Source organism: Crinia signifera, chromosome 9, assembly GCF_055691185.1.
Source record: "Crinia signifera chromosome 9, ASM5569118v1, whole genome shotgun sequence".
In the NCBI taxonomy this organism is placed as follows: domain Eukaryota; kingdom Metazoa; phylum Chordata; class Amphibia; order Anura; family Myobatrachidae; genus Crinia; species Crinia signifera.
Window position 1 is genome coordinate 90,333,531 of NC_139225.1, and position 17,343 is coordinate 90,350,873.

Below are 17,343 nucleotides of genomic sequence, written 5' to 3' on the forward strand. Positions count from 1 at the left end.
TGCATAGTGCTCCGCTATGCAACGCCGTCCCCCCCCCCCCTCTGTCTGTGCCGGGCAGGGGGAAAGCCGCCCAGTGTGTATGGCCCGGCGGTGATCGCTGCTGCGCGCTCCCGCAACATCGCCGGGAAAGCCGTTTGTCTGCTGGTTATACCAGCAGATGAGCGGCTTTCAGGACGACTTTTCATAGTGCTCCACTATGCAACACCCCCCCCCCCCCCCCCTGTCAGCGCCGGGCAGGGGGAAAGCCACTTAGTGTGTATGCATTGAGCGGCTTTCCTCGCATCAATGACAGTGGTCATCGCTGTCCATACATGCTGGGTATAGTCGCCCAGTGTGTATGGACGTATACTGTATGTGGTGGTGTATTCCCTGTTTTGTGGAATTCCACACATCATTCCTCTCTCTGCAGAAAGGCTGGATTTTTATGGTTCCTTAAAGGGTCTTGATAACCAGCAGTTTCCTATGCTTCCAGTACCTTTTGCACTTTCTAAACATTATTTTTGAGGGTAAGCAAATTACTAACATTGTAATAAGAAAATCAAAACACAGTAATAACATATGAGTAAATATCCCGATAACGGGGGTTTTAACACATTTTGGCTTTAGAGAATCTCCCCCTATATATGTTAATGTATATTTGTATAGATATTATATACTTTAATAAACCAGTTTCATTGTCCAGTCTTTAGTAATATTAAGTTATCATCATTGATGGTCTTTCCTAGGGCTCGAAAGGTGAACAAGGATTTTCTGGCCAGCCAGGTGTTCCGGGTCCTCCGGTGAGTGCAAAAGTCTCTATATTACCAATTTGATCACGCTTATCTGTGTGTGTGTGTGTATATATATATATATATATATATATATATATATATATATATAAATATATATATATATATGAGATGTTCAGTGTTCACTAGTATAAATGTAACGCTGACATATTTCACTTGTCTAAAGTATATGGACACACCGGCAGAGGTGTAACTACTGAATATACCCCCCCCCCCCCCCGCCGCAAATGTTTTGGCGACCCCCCACCCGCATTATGCCCGTACCTGGCCTGCCTCATCTGTCTGTGGTCATGGTCCCATCTCTCCCGGCTCCTGCTGCTATAATGAAAAGGGACACTTAGGAAATGGCTGCCCCCATACTGCAGACAGTTTTTAAGGATGTTAGAGGAGGCCGCCGCCCCCTCTAGCATCCTCAAAAACTGTCTGCAGTATGGGGGCAGCCATACTTTTCATTATAGCAGCAGGAGCCGGCGCCGGGAGAGACGGGACAGTGACCGCAGACAGATGCGGCAGGCCAGGTACCGGCAGACAGCAGCAGGTAACTATAGCACCGCAGACCCCCCCCCCCCCCGGTGCCCACACTTTCTCTGCGCCTCCCCGACACCGCAGGGGCTGCGGAGCTATAGTTACACCACTGCACACGGGGCGACCCGGCCTCTGTGCTGCGTGACAGGCTTAAGCACAATTTTTCAGCACACATCGCGGTACATCCTCTGTGCACACTGTGATGTGTGCTGAGCAATCTGTGCAGTGCGAGGCTTTGCCTAATATTTATATGATCTAGCGAGAAATCTGTAGGTGATGGCGTCGCCCGGGTCTATAAACAGGGAACTATCGTGATCCATTTGTAAGCGATCTAGTCAATTTCTATTTGAAATATATGTTTTCCTCTTCAGGGTCCTGCTGGAGGTGCTAAGGGACAGAAGGGAGAGTCAGGAGATGCTGGGAAAATCGTAAGTATGGTTGCTGAATTATGGGAATGATTCAGTCCCTCTTGTAGCGGGCTGAATTCGTTTCCCTATCTGATGTAAGGGGTTTATGCATGCGTGTATATTTGCATGTGCAAACCCTGGAGCGAAAGATGTCTGCTGTATGAGATTAAGCACAGTGTTTCGCCGATATTTTTTCTTTGGGGACTATCCTGTTTTTTCATTCATGCCAATGGTGGTCACTGGGACAGTGGGGTGTGGGTGGAGCTTCAGCTACAGGCACCAAGTAGAATAGAGTTCTTCAAGTGCAGCCCAGGCTCCTCCTCCTCCACGCCCCTACAGGCTTCAGTTGTTTCTTGGTGCCTCAAGGCACAGGTACCATGGGACAGGGCTCCGTGCCCTGTCTGATATCTTCATTTTTATTTTTTTATTTTTTTCTATTTTTACACGGAGACAGCGTTACGCTGCTCCCCTGTGGCTGGCAGCGGCGCGCTGACTTCCATAGCCAGACCCGCCGCTCTCCTCATGACACGGAGGACGCCGCGCTCCACCACAGGTAAGCGGGCCCTCCATGTGAGGTGACGCGCGCACCTTTTAAGTGCGCACCGCTAGCGGTCGAGTCACCGGGCGGGGTGCAGCCCGGGTGACCCTGGCAGTGGCACCCAGTCCTTTCTGCGCGGCCACTAGACCACCAGGGAGCCGTACTGTGGAGCGCCATTTTTGTTAATGGCGCAGGGCACTGATGGTTCCAGGGGAGGCGGGACCTTGATCCACAGCTCCCCGCCTCCACGCTCAGAGCGGCATAACGCTGGTTTCCCGCCTGAGCTTAGCTTCCCCACGCCCCAGCAGCGTACTGAAGACGCCATTACGTGGGACTACACGGTGGGAGAAGTGCACCAGAATCCCTGCTCCTCTACACGCTACAGGAACAGGTTTTTCAGCAGCCCTCTGTACCTCAGTATTTAGCTGAGAGTCAGAGAGTATAGTGTCTTTTTTACTGTCATCCATCTGTATACCTTTATAGTTTCAGAGGGTGTTACTGTCCACTGTATTATTGTTACTCAGTGCACACAGGGCCTGTCTGTGTTAACATGTCACAGAAAAACCCCAAAGCAAAGCCAGCTAGGGATACACCTAAACTGCATGCTTATACATGCGCTAACTGTAAGGAGAATTATTCCTCCATACAGGAGCAAGCTGGTTTGTGTGAACGCTGTTCTGCACAGGACTCCCGGGGGGGCCCCTCAGTCCCAACACATGGGGAACCCAGTTGGGCTTCCACTCTCTCAGCAGCCATGAAGGAGTTAGCAACTCAGTTAGCTGCAAACAGAGAGTCTGCTGCGCAGCCATTGCCAGCTCAGCCTGCTGTTGCTGCATCAGAGCCATCCTGGGTACAGGGTTTATCCTCCTCTGTTCAGGATTTAGTCCAAGTGTCTGCTTCTCTGCAGTCTGCATTGAGGGCTCCACCTAAACGCAAAGCACAGGCCCCTTTAGCTTCTAATCAATCAGATGCTGGGGATGACTTGGACGACCAGGTGGGGGTCGACACAGACGATGATCCTGACATAGATGATGTCGACATAGATGAACCTGACAAGGAGGAAAGGATGACCCAGTCCAGAGTAGACTCCTTAGTTAAGGCTGTTAGGATGTCTCTCAATATTCAGGACACCCAGGCCACAACACCTGACACACTTCTTTTTAAAAAGAAAAAGAAGGAGTTGGCTCTTTTTCCCTCAAATTCAGACTTAAATGAGGTTTTATCTGAAGCGTGGCAACACCCTAACAAAAAGTTTTTAGTGTCCAAACGCCTGATTTCCTTCTTTCCGTTCGCGCCAGCGGACCGTAAGAAATGGGAGGAGCCTCCACAGGTTGATGCTCACGTGGCCCGCCTAGTTAAGGCTACTACCCTTCCCATTCCTACAGTGGCCTCTCTTAAAGATCCTACTGATAGGAAGATTGAGCACTGCCTAAAGTCTGTGTTTTCCAATGCTGGCGTGTCAGCAAGACCGGCTATGGCTTCAGCCTGGGTGGCAAAGGCGATTGCAGCTTGGGCTGACTCCCTACAGGAGCAGATATCCTCAGGTACACGTCGCTCTGAATTGTTATCAACGGTGGACCTCATTAGGGAAGGGGCCACATACCTGGAAGAGGCAGCGATAGATGCAGCGGCCCTCTCCTCAAAAATTTCTGCCTCTTCAATTGCTGCCCGACGTGCACTGTGGCTGCGCACTTGGAACGCAGATTCTGATTCCAAAAAGGCATTAGAGGCCCTTCCATTTTCAGGGGAGGTACTGTTCGGCTCTGAGCTGGACAAGATTGTAGCCACCATTGCAACGTCCAAGACAGCTTTTCTGCCTTCGGCACCAGCTAGGCCTAGATCTCAGTCCTTTCGGACCTTCCGTCCACAGGGGAGACCCAGGGGTCAGCCTTCATCAAGGGCGCAGCCCGCCACAAGGCGTCCATCCGCTCCCAAGACCAAACAGTCCTGGGCGGGTCGCCGTCAGGCCCCAAAACAGGCCGACAAGCCCTCAGCATGAGGATCAGGCGGCCCACCAACCACATCAGGTGGGCGGTCGCCTGTTGTCATTTGCCGGGGTTTGGCAGGCCACTACCACCGACAGGTGGGTAAACACCATAGTGACCCAGGGTTACTCCCTCTCCTTTCAGGGGCGTCCGCCATCTCGGTTTTTCACAACAAGCATGCCCCGGGAGAAGGACAGAGCGGCTGCTCTGACCAGCTCCATTCACTCCCTGCTGGCAGCAGGGGTCATAGTGCCTGTCCCGCTTTCTCAGCGAGGAGCAGGTTTCTACTCAAGCCTGTTCCTGGTGACAAAGCCGGACGGGTCATTCCGGCCCATCCTCAACTTGAAAGGCCTGAACAAACACCTCTGCATTCCCAAGTTCAGGATGGAGTCCCTCAGGTCTATCCTGCAAGCTCTGGAGCCGGGGGACTTCATGGCATCCCTGGACATCCAGGATGCCTACCTCCATGTGCCAATTCGGACGGACAGCCAGTGCTACCTCAGGTTTGCGGTCAAGAGCAACCACTACCAGTTTGTGGCCCTCCCCTTCGGGCTGTCAACCGCGCCACGAATCTTTACAAAGATTATGGCCACCATGGCAGCGGCCCTGAGGGCCCAGGGCGTTCGTCTACTACCATATCTGGACGACCTCTTGATACTAGCTCAATCCGCACAGACACTCCAGGGGCATCTGGAGCTAACGGTTTCCCTCCTGCAGACCCACGGCTGGCTCATAAATTGGAAAAAGTCCTCAACAACCCCATCACAGCGGATGGTGCATCTCGGAGCCGTGATAGACACCAAAACCCTCAGGGTTTACCTGCCGGAGGACAAGTGGATACTTCTCAGAGACCTCATCAAGCTCTTCCTGAAGCAGCACAGAGTCTCGGTGCACTTGTGCATGAAAGTCCTAGGCAAGATGGTCTCTTGTTACGACATGGCGGAATTTGCGCAGTTCCATTCCAGGCCACTGCAGAGGGAAATGCTGCGTCACTGGAACCGTTCCCAACCAGGCCTAAAGTCACAGACCTTTGTCCTGTCCAGGCAGACACGTCTGTCGCTCACATGGTGGCTCAGTCCTCTAAACCTTCAAAAAGGGTGCCAGTTTATCATTCCTCAGTGGGTGATGTTAACGACGGACGCCAGCCTCCGAGGGTGGGGAGCTGTTCTGGCAGAACACTCCTTCCAAGGCCGTTGGTCAAGGGAGGAGGCGCTGCTCCCAATAAACATACTGGAGCTAAGAGCCATCCTGCTAGCCCTCAAGTCGGCAGGCCCTCTGATTCACTCCAAACCGGTGAAAATACAATCGGACAATGCTACTGTGGTGGCATACGTCAACCACCAGGGGGGGACCAGGAGCCTAGCTGCCATGAGGGAGGTAACATCCATTCTGCAGTGGGCAGAACATCACCTGTTAGCTTTGTCAGCGGTACACATCCCAGGGGTTCAGAACTGGGAGGCCGACTTTCTGAGCCGCCAGGAGATACAGTCAGGCGAATGGGGGCTCCACGAGGACGTGTTCCAGGAACTAGTCAACAAATGGGGTCTCCCGCAAATAGACCTAATGGCCTCAAGCGTCAACAAAAAGTTACCCCGCTACGGGGCTCGCTCAAGGGACCCACAGGCATATCTGGTGGACGCCCTGTCGGCTCCATGGCCATTCTCCCTGGTCTACATCTTTCCCCCAGTAGCACTGCTTCCAAGAGTCCTCAGGCGCCTCAAACAAGAAGGGACCACAGCAATCCTTCTAGCCCCAGACTGGCCCCGCAGAGCCTGGTACTCGGACCTTCGGGAGATGTCTCTGCAGCCACCTTGGAGGCTGCCAGCTCGTCCGGACTTGCTAGTACAAGGACCATGCCTTCATCCGAATCTAGGCAGGCTAGCTTTGACGGCGTGGCTCTTGAAACGGAAGTTTTAAGAGAGAAAGGTTTTTCTTTACCGGTCATAAAAACCATGATAGCAGCAAGGAAACCGGCTTCTTCCCGGATCTACTATAGAATCTGGAATGCCTTTTTCGCCTGGTGTGCAAAGAAAAACCTTCCGCCTAGGGAGTTTCGTCTTTCCAGGATCCTGGCCTTCTTGCAGGCGGGCCTGGATTTGGGCCTTAGGTTGTCCTCCTTAAAGGTCCAAGTTTCCGCTCTCTCTATTTTGTTTCAGCGGAAATTAGCAAAGAGGATGGCTATACAGACCTTTTTACAAGGCGTCCTTCACATACAACCTCCCTTTGTGCCCCCAATCCAGCCTTGGGACCTCACAGTGGTACTCTCAGCACTGCAAAAACCACCGTTTGAGCCCCTAGAATCTGCAGAGCTCAGGTGGCTAACATGGAAAACGGTGTTCCTACTGGCTATTTCTTCAGCCAGAAGAGTTTCCGACCTGTCAGCATTATCCAGTGCATCTCCGTATCTGGTGTTCCACCCGGACAGGGCAGTCTTAAGAACTAAAAAGGAGTTCCTGCCCAAAGTTATTTCCAGTTTTCACATAAACCAGGATATTGTTGTCCCTGCCTTCTCCCAGTTGGAGGACTCCCCAGAGTTACGCTCTTTGGATGTTACAAGAGCTTTAAAAGTTTACGTTAATAGGACCCAATCCTTACGCAAGACAGAGGCCCTGTTCGTGCTCTATGATGCAAACAAGAGAGGTTGGCCGGCAACGAAGCAGACATTGGCTCGATGGTTGCGGCTAACTATAAAACAGACTTATGTATCTTCTAATAAGCCAGTTCCATCCTCTGTCAGAGCCCACTCCACGCGTTCGGTAGCAGCCTCTTGGGCGGCTCATCAGGGAGCCTCAGCAGAACAGTTGTGTCGCGCGGCCACTTGGTCCTCTCCACACACCTTTTTAAAATTTTACCATTTTGACACGTTCGCCAGGGCAGATTCTGCTTTTGGGCAACGCGTCATCAGTGCAGCTCAGGTGCGTTCCCTCCCGTAAAAGGGACAGCTTTGGGACGTCCCACTGTCCCAGTGACCACCATTGGCATGAATGAAAAAAGGGGATTTTGGTCCTACCTGTAAAATCCTTTTTTCTGAATCCATGGTGGACACTGGGCGCCCGCCCTCGCACACTGATCTACAGTAATGGGGGTCGGCTTACACCTTCCTGAAACTTATTCTTCCTTTGGGTTGCTGGTTTCTTTCCTATTTCTCTTCCTTTTCCTGTACCTTGCGGGTAAGCTGTTGAACAAACTGAAGCCTGTAGGGGCGTGGAGGAGGAGGAGCCTGGGCTGCACTTGAAGAACTCTATTCTACTTGGTGCCTGTAGCTGAAGCTCCACCCACACCCCACTGTCCCAGTGTCCACCATGGATTCAGAAAAAAGGATTTTACAGGTAGGACCAAAATCCCCTTTTTTTATATGGTATTTATTGTGCGACAGTAGCGGTAACTGATCACTCCCTTGTTGTATCCATTCTTGGATTACAGGAAATCCAGGAAATGGAAACCAATGAGTGTCCGGCTGTTGTGCGGAGTGATTCTCCTGGTGTTAGCATTTATTATACCCTTTTCTGACTTACGCGAAAATCCCAGGTTTTTTCACATGAACGCGCCCAGACCTGGGACTAGCGTATGTCTGAAAGGGTATACCCGGGATTTCACTCCCGGATACTGAGCACCTGCAATTGACCAGGGTTTTCCCCGGTATTTAACTCCCGGGTATAATACCCGGCTTATGTCTGAATGGGTTTACCCGGGTTTTTCAGTTTTAAACATGTGATGTTGCTTTTTTTTTGCTGCTGGGGCGTGTCCCATTTTAATGATGACACACTGAAATGCTTGAAAAGCCTGGCTTATGTGTGAAAGGAGTATACCCGGGTTTTTCCCGGATTTGAGGTGTAGTGTGAAAGGGGGTCTGTTACTAAAATCCCGGGAGTGACCTGGGTTGAAAATCCTGGGTAAACCTGACCAAAATCCCGGGTAGTATGTCTAAAAGGGGTATTATTTTCTCTCCTCTCTGACCTATTTGTTTCTCAATAGGGAAAGCCTGGTAAGGAGGGCAGGAGCGGGATCCCTGGTACTGAGGTTAGTGTCCTGTTATACCCATAACATTACCATATCTAAGGAGATGTATTACAATAACAGGGATACAATGCTTCTTTTACACAGGGCACTCCCGGTGACCGTGGTTTTCCAGGAAGTCCTGGCAGAGATGGCGAGAAGGTAAATAATGTTTTATTAGAGATGCATGTTCCTGCTATGTTATGTAACATGTTAATTACCTTACTTTACAATTGGCACAGAGAAAAACGTTTGTCACTTTGTCTCTTTCAATGGCAGCACAGCTGTCATTAGCTTTATATTTCTAATCTCTGTATGCACAGTCGTGCTGAGTCACACACTGTCCCGTGTAACACATACTGTATATCAGTCTTCTAGTTACTTCTCCAGGAAAAGTGGCTCCAAAATAGCATAGAAACCTTACCTATTCCCTCCGCACTCGCTATGCCCTCTGTGCTCTGTTTCCTCAGACCTTTTTCGGTACTTATGTATTAGCAGGGCGCCTATTACGTAGTTCGCGTATTGCGAATACCAATACACCACTATGCTGGCTACGTAACTTACGAAAACTATGTAACTTACGTAAACTATGAAATTTACGTAGTTGGAGCTGTGCTAATACATAATGGTAATATCCACACTATCCACATCATACCCCAATTATCCACGTGGGCGTGGAGTTCATTTTATAAAGTGTGGCGAGCCACCAAGCCCGAAGCCTGCTCGCCATGCTTAGGGCTCGGTGGCTCGCTGCGCTCGCCACACTTTAGAAAATTAACTCCACGCCCACGTGGACAATGAGGGTATGACGTGGATAGTGGGGATATGATTGTGTTAGTGGGTCCTCCATGACAGTCTCGGAGGCAACAATGTACGCAATTACCGTAGTGCTGCGTGGGCAGCAGGGAAACCATGTGATGCTCCCCCAGCGGCAGTACGCTGAATTACGTACATTGCTGCCGCCCAGCCAGGACGCCTCCTCCCCCCCCCCCGTCTGCCGGCTGTTGCGGTCCGCCGCCTGCTGGCGGTATCTCCGCCCGGCCGCCGATCAAGCCCCGCTGCCTTCAGCCCCCGAGGCCGGCACAGGCACATATTAACAGGTGCCCGGCTAGGCTACGCTGACATTTTAGCCTAAGGTACGTTATCAGCGTAGCGTAGCCAGGCGCCCTGCTAATACATAAGAACCCCCTTTTCTTCTGTAATGCTATAAAAAAGTACATAGGCAAGGAGTGTACATCTCTGCAGGGGCAAACTCAGGATTTCTACAAGAGGGTTCCATATGCTTGCTTTTAGAGTAAATGTGTTTGCCTACAAAGGGCTCCAACCTATTAGCTGTGATAAATACGCAGTTGTGAATCATCACAGTGGCAGACGGGTAGGGTAGCGAGCAATTCTCAGTGAATTCTGTCTGAAACCAGGCTGCAAAGGGGGCGTGATCTGGTGCCCTTGCCAGCATTTAAACACTGTGGCAACTGCACCACGCACCCTTTGCATTTAATAGGATCGACCCCAAAGTGTATGTGACATATACAGGGCAAGCGTAGATGCGGCAGTAGTGCCAGCTGAAAAGGTTGAACATCTCTTAATAGATATACATGCAATAAAGAACCAGTAGAAGACAGAACTGCGCTCCCTAAGCACACATTCTCCCACATAATGGTAAGGCAATTGTCTCTTCTTGCTGGCAACTGCGCTCTGGTCTCTATAGTCTTGTGCGTTGAATGATTCACACACAACTCACATGGGAGCGGAAGCAACAACTTCATTTTGGCATTTATGCTGCACGTTCTGGCTGTAGCTTTAGTGAAATTGTATTTTATACCTCTACTATGGTGATGATGATTTTAGCTGTTGGCTGGGAAGTTGGAGTTTCTGGGCACATGTAAATCCCTCCACATTTACCTATGCTGTACAATACACAATTGGCGCCTTTACATTTATCCTGAGCAATGAATTCTGGATCATTTGACGTAAATAATAGTACAGCTTGCAACATCACTGGTTTAGGGGGTATTTTTTTTTTACCTTCAATGATTTTTATTGAAAAAATTTCACATTATGCAAAACAAAACAGGGGGGAGACAGAAAGGAAACAAGGGGGTTGGGGGGGGGGGGGGGGGGGACAACGGTCACCAATACAGTCACATAATGTTAAAACAGCGTAATCCCATACACAAATTACAGTTTGTCTACATAGTGGTGGTAGAAAGATATTGAGTAACTCCTAGGGGATTGGATCTGGGAGGGGAGGGTCGCTCATACTTTGTTTTATAAGGTCAACACCCTCACCAGCCGTAACAAACACTCTCCAGGGGTTCCAACTAGCTGAGGAGGTGTGTGTAGAAAGGTGATTAGGGGGATAGTTTGTCTCCATTAAGAAGTGCAAGTGGATTTTACGCACAACTTTGAGATAGTTTAGGGGGTATTTAATCTGGCATTATGACTGTCAGGCTAGCCCAACAGCCATGACCTGGTCCCGTTCTTGGCCGGCTAGACGGCAGCTCGGCAGGCAGGATTCAATGTCCTGCCTGCCGAGCACCGAAAAGGGGGCATGGCAAGCGACATGCCGCAAGAAATCGTCAAGCTGGGGCTGGGAGCTTGTCAATTCCAAGCCTTTCTCGACAGAAAGTGCCCGACTGCTTGTGAAGTCGGGCACATTCTGCCGAGATCCCTGTTCAATGCCGATCCCACTGGCGCACCACCTCTAAGCCCCCCCGTCACTCCCCTCAAACACCCCCCCCCCCCATTACCTTTGCTCCGGCAATCGTATGCTGGAGCTGGCCGGAGCTCCCCTGACCCCTCCTCCCCAGCCGCCATGCAGTTTCCTGCAGTGACATAGGCGGCAGGCTCGTGGATGTTCGGGGCGGCTCGGGGGAACTTGGGAGAGTTCAGGCACCCGAGTCCTCTCGAGCCACAGCAAAACATCCCCAAGCCTGCCTGTGTGGTCAGTGATGACTGACAGGCGGTAGGGAAGCTCCGGCGGCAGGGAAGCTCTGGCGTACTAACGCCGGAGCAGAGGTAGGTGGGGGGGGGGGGGGGTAAGCGCTCCTGTGATCTGTGGTGGGTTTTGCTGGGGCAGGGCAAACCTGCCCTGGTAGGTTTGTCCTGCCCCAGCAAAACCCACCAATCAATGGGCTAAATCTTACAATGTATCATGAATGAATCCACTGCATTAATAAGACATTTAGATGTGTCCAAAATAATATTCAATTAGTACCAAGTCTGATTCCTGTAACGTCTTCATAAATGGGGGTTATTTTTCCTAATCATGATGAGACCAAATTCCATTCTTTGTGTTTGTTTAACTGAGAAGTAATGTATAGCCGATTAGTGTACACTACTAACCGTCACATTGGTGTTAGTATAGTAATATATATTGTTTTGTTTTCAGTGGTTTGCAAAAGTGAAAACTGGTACATTTAAAACATATATTTTTCTGCAATGAGTGGGAGATATACAGTAGATCTCCTTTGTAGCTCCATTATCTTCCCTGCCCAAAGAGAAAATCACCACTGTGACTGTTGGGATACCATAGGATTTGCTGTGATCAATGTTGACCTAGACATTGTCCATCATCTATACCTTAACCGTTCCCCTGAACCCAGTTATCATTGACTATATTAAGATGCCTGCACTTAAGATCATTCAGCCCAGGATCTGCCAGCCTTGGTCATAAATGTACAGCTGGTAAAAATGGGTTAACTACAGTCTTACAATATTGTATTTAAACACAACCCAAATACAGGTTGAGTATCCCGTATCTGAATATCCGTTATCCGAATTATTCCGAAAACCAGACATTCCAGAAAGTGAAAAAAAATCTTTTTTTTTTTTGCTAAAAACTCACTGGGGACATTTGTAACAGCACTACTGAGGACATGATATGTAACTTTCACTATATATGTACAAGAAAATGGTTGCTTGGCATTCAAATTCAATATCTGAGATAGTACACAAATTTTGTTTTATGTTTTGAAACCTTGTTTTTTGAACAAATAAAATATATTTGTTTGCATTTTAGGTGGTTGATGTGTTTATACAGCATAAATGCAAGATATGTAGTATGTCATGCTGTACATCCTTGCTGGCGGGTCGCCAGAACGTACGCGCTGGCGACCCGCCAGCAGCCTCGCCAGCGAGAAAACTGAGACGCGCGTGCGTCTCAGTCTCCGTCGCTAGCGCGACGGAAACCCTGTCCTTCTCCGCCTCAGGGAGACGGACAGGGTTAGGGGGGGTTAGTGGGGGGTGCGGGCAGTCGGCGGGGACCCCGGGTGCCCGCCGGCAAGCCGGCGGGCACCCGGGGAAACGTATGGAAGCGCCGTCGGAAGGGGACGCGCGCGCCTCTCGTGCGCGCGCGTCCCCTTCTCACGATCGCCATGGCGCTGGTGGGGGATGGCGGCTGGCGACACCAGCTCCATCCCCTGCAAAGATGGGAAAAGACCCATCTGTACTTCAAAATACATCATTGAAATATTTAAATATTCCAAAATACGGAATAATCCGTTATCCAAAATTCTTCTGGTCCCAAGCATTTTGGATACGGGATACTTAACCTGTACATACAAAAAGTATATATATATTCTATGCATCACTTCACTTTGAAGAAATCCTGTCTCTCTCTTGCTGTCTTATTCTCTTTGTGTTTGCAAGTGATGATTATAATTTTGTTTCAGGGTCAAAAAGGTGATCGTGGATTCCCTGGACCTCCCGGAGAAGTGAGACTTTTACTATATCTGACATTTTAATTCCCCACAAATAGTGTTTATGTGGTAAATAAGAAATACATACACAATAGGACTAATCTAGCTGGGTTCACATCAGTCTTTCAATAATCAAAAGGATTGCGAATTCACACAATTATTTATTTATTTACAGTTTCTTATATTAGATTCCGTTGCGCTTTACAATGGTAGACAGTGATAAAACAAACTGGGTAACAACAGACAGACTTGGGGGTTAGAGGGCCCTGCTGCAAGCTTACAATCTATAGGGATATAATAGCAATAGCACATGTCTTTCAGGATACTCTCTGTACATGCGGTTAAATTTTGAATATATCTTCAAATACAGCATGCTTCTGGATGTGGCGGCTGAACAATATTATTAACCAGGTCATTCAGTGTGTATGCACTTTTGGGCTTAGGGAGTTTAAGCCAATTCAAGGGAGATAGTTAAATTATCATTCATAGACTATATCGCATAATGTGTTCCCAGCCTAGAAGTATTTACAGTTTCTTATATAGCGCAGCAGATTCCGTTGCGCTTTACAATAGTAGACAGATTTTTAGTGGATATTTTGCACATCGCTCACAGAGGTGTTGGCACTAATTAAGATTCCTCTAAGGGTAAGAATATCGACATTGTGAGGAAGGAGAGCAGGTATGTTTGTAAGTATGGTAGTTTTGCCCTGCAATTTGTAGTTGCTAAAGCAGAATAGGCTGCAAAGTGCAGTACATTAGAGTCTGATGTCAGTACCTTATATCCTCCAGCTCTATAACTAATCTCCACAGTCTAGAAAGAAACGGAATATAGTAATGATGTCATACGGTATGCCACAGTCAAAAGCTGCATATACTGTAGCCTAAAAAAATAATACAATATTTACAGGTCATTGGAGGAGGCACCTCTGTTACCGTTGGACCAAAAGGAAATGCTGGTTCCCCAGGATCAACCGGAAACAAAGGAGATCGTGGTTATCCGGGATTAGATGGTCCTCCTGGTCTACCCGGACCACAAGGTGAGGTTCATATAGACAAAATACAAATATACAAAATCTGTATACCACACATAGTAATAATAATACCAACAACATGCTATGTTGAGTGGCTTCTTCTTTCTTATTCTTCTTTTTTTCTTTCTTCTTTCTTTTACTTCTTCTTCCTTTTAAGAATTACAACTGATACATTTTGCATTCACTATAGTTTACTTTACCTGAATCTTTGTCCTAAGAACATCCGTGTTGTAGTAAGCGTGTAAGCGTGTAAACCATGCTACACCTACTCAGCTACACTCTCCTATATGTTATAAACTAATTGTATGTAATGGATACTGTTTCCCAGAGCAGCTTGGATGTTGCCTTCAGCTTAGAAAGTGCTGCAGTTCTCTTCTACTAAATGTATTGGTGGTTGTGAGCAGCAGGGTCTGAAGAATCTCCATATCTTTACCTTATATGCTCCTCTTCCAAAAATATTTAAAAATAATCGGTACTTGTTTCCTAGCACGGCGCCCGTCGTGGGTCATCGCATACCTTAACTTAAGGTATGCGATGGACGCGATGGACCCAATTTTCTGTCTATTTTGAGCCTTTATTGGCAGCAATGAGAAAATCGCGTTGATCGCGTCCAACGCATGCCATTATAATGGCATGCGATGCGACCGACGCGATCAACGCGATTTTACATAGGGATCAATGTTAAATTAGCTGCCAATGATAAAATTGCGTTGATCGTGTCCATCGCATGCCATTATAATGGCATGCGATGCGACCGACGCGATCAACGCGATTTTACATAGGGTACAATGTTAAATGGCCCAATGGACCACATTTTTTATTGTATACCCACCCTTATGGGTAATTTATATGTGAAATGCCCCCCCATTGTTAATGCCACCCCACTATTGACGCCAACCCGAAGCGTGGCGAGCGGTGGTGGTACGCGTCCTCTGACCTTTTCATACCCCCACTATCCACATCGTTGTGGAGTTGATTTTATAAAGTGTGGCGAGCGCAGCGAGCCACCGAGCCCGAAGCGTGGCGAGCACAGCGAGCCCCAGGAGGGGACGCGTAATACTTGTGAAGTAATGCGTGTCCCCTTGCGGGGCTCGCTTCGCTCGCCGCGCTTCGGGCCCCAATAGTGGGGTGGCATTAACAATGGGGGGGGGAAGGGGGGGGGGCATTTGACCCAGGGGGGTATGCAATGAAATTTGGGGTCTAGGGTGTATTTTACCTTGGTCCCAATGTAAAATTGGGTCTCAGGGACCATTTTATATAGATTCCAATGTAAAAATCGCGTTGATCGCGTCGATTGCATCACATGCAATTTGGTTGCATGCAATGTGATCTACGCAATTTTTTGGGTCCCGATGCCTGCAATTGAAATCGCTGGCGCCGTGCTAGGAAACATGTATCTAATAATCCGACCCTGACCTAACTCCTGATCAGAATAAAGAAAGAAAAGGGTACTTGTTTCCTAGCACGGCGCCCATCGGGGTTCATCGCATGCCTTAAGTTAAGGTATTTAAGGCATGCGATGGACGTGATGGACCCGATTTTCTTACATTTACAAGCTCAATTGCCGGTAAAAGTGAAAATCGCGTTGATCGCGTCCATCGCAGCCCCTAATAAGGTGCCGCGATGCGACCGATGCGATCAACGTGATTTTCCCATAGGGAACAATGTTAAAATAATTTTAAAGTAAAAAACGGGTTGATAGCGTCGGTCGCGGGCCATTATAATGGCCCGCGATGTGATCAACGCGATCAACTCGATTTTACATAGGTGACAATGTGAAATGGGCCAATATGGCCAATTTCACGTTGAATATGTGTAAAAAGTATGGTTAATGCCCCCCCCAATTTTAACGCCACCCCGGTATTGACGAGAACCCGAAGCGCGGCGAGCGGCGGCGGTACGCGTCCTCCGACCTTTTCATACCCCCACTATCCACGTCGGCGTGGAGTTGAGAATAGAAAGTGTGGCGAGTGCAGCGAGTCACCGAGCCCAAAGCGTGGCGAGCGGACGCGGATACCTGTGAAGTCTGCGATGAGGGTATCCGCGTCCCGTCGCGGGGCTCGCTGCGCTCGCCACACTTTCTATTCTCATCTCCACGCCGACGTGGATAGTATGGGTATGAAACGGTCGGTGGCGTTAACAATGGGGGGCTTTTCAAACATGAGGGGGGGGGGGGTGTTTCTATGGAAATGGGGTGTTTTGGGGCATTTTACATTAAAATCAATGCAAAATCTGGTCTCAGGGACCATTTTACATTGATTCCAATGTAAAAATCGGGTCGATCGCATCGCATGCGATTTGGTTGACATGCAATGCGATCAACGCACTTTTTCCGACCCGATGCTTACAATAAAAATCGGTGGCGCCGTTCTAGGAAACAAGTACCAAGAAAAGTCCTCCTATGACAAGAATCACAGCAAACCATGCAGTGGAGTACTGTTAGACAGGTTTCACACTTCTGCACATGGGTAAGAAACTCTAAGTGCGATCGCATCCCTTAAGAATGTGATCGCAGTTGATGGGCAGTGGGGGTGGCATAGGCGTGTCCATACCATTTTTAGGGCAGCTGCGTGATGTCACGCACAGCCTCTGCTAGCTGAAAAATAGCAATGGTGTCTGCCTGTGCAGCCAGGCTGCGTAGGCAGGGAGCTGCGCTCATCCCTGTGTATCCAACCTTCTCCGGTCTCCAGCACTCCAGCTTCCACAGAGATAGTGCCCGGCATTATTAGTGCCTTTGGCGTGCACTATCCCTGCTGTCCCTATTTTAAAAAAAGTTGTCGAGCCCTGGCATAACATGTAAATGGGCATTATGGCATATACTACAATATGTAATGGGTGTGTGACATGTAATAGACATTACAAGGTCAATTTTTGGCATCCCTGTTGTCCCTATTTTGCAAAGATTTGTCAAGCCCTGGCAAAATGTGTAATGAGCATTACGGTGTATGGCATTAAGTGGAATGGGCATTACTGTGTGTGGCATTACGTGTGATGGGCATTATGGTGTGTGGCATTATGTGTAATGTGCATTACAGTGTCAATTTTGCAGCACGTCTTTGACACGCAATGTCCCTGTTTCTACTTTGTGATGGCGGAAATGATTCATTCTGAAACCTATATACATAAATAAGTCACCATTAGTTTGCATGGATGCCCAGTAGGCGTTGATGGAAACGTCTAGTAGGCGGTGATGGACACGCCCAGGAGGTGGTGATGATAGACCTTAATAGTCTGTGAAGTCTAGCACCTCAATCCTCAGCTTATTCACTGTAGTATCACAAGATGGAAGGATGGACGATGGATGGGGTAGGAGATATATTTCAGGTTAAGGATCCAATTCCACACAGAACCAGTTCCAAACTGTGGTTTCTTT

General features: G+C 48.7%; 1 protein-coding gene across 1 annotated transcript in view; it reads left to right on the forward strand.

Moving 5' to 3' along the window:
• Positions 1 to 17,343, forward strand: part of COL4A5 (collagen type IV alpha 5 chain) — a 175,710-nt gene that overhangs the window by 73,521 nt on the left and 84,846 nt on the right. Inside the window, exons 14-19 of the mRNA XM_083159363.1 lie at positions 726 to 779; positions 1,685 to 1,741; positions 8,219 to 8,263; positions 8,348 to 8,401; positions 12,913 to 12,954; positions 13,847 to 13,976. Of these exons, the coding sequence (XP_083015489.1) occupies positions 726 to 779; positions 1,685 to 1,741; positions 8,219 to 8,263; positions 8,348 to 8,401; positions 12,913 to 12,954; positions 13,847 to 13,976 (382 nt within the window). The remainder of the gene's footprint in view (positions 1 to 725; positions 780 to 1,684; positions 1,742 to 8,218; positions 8,264 to 8,347; positions 8,402 to 12,912; positions 12,955 to 13,846; positions 13,977 to 17,343) is intronic.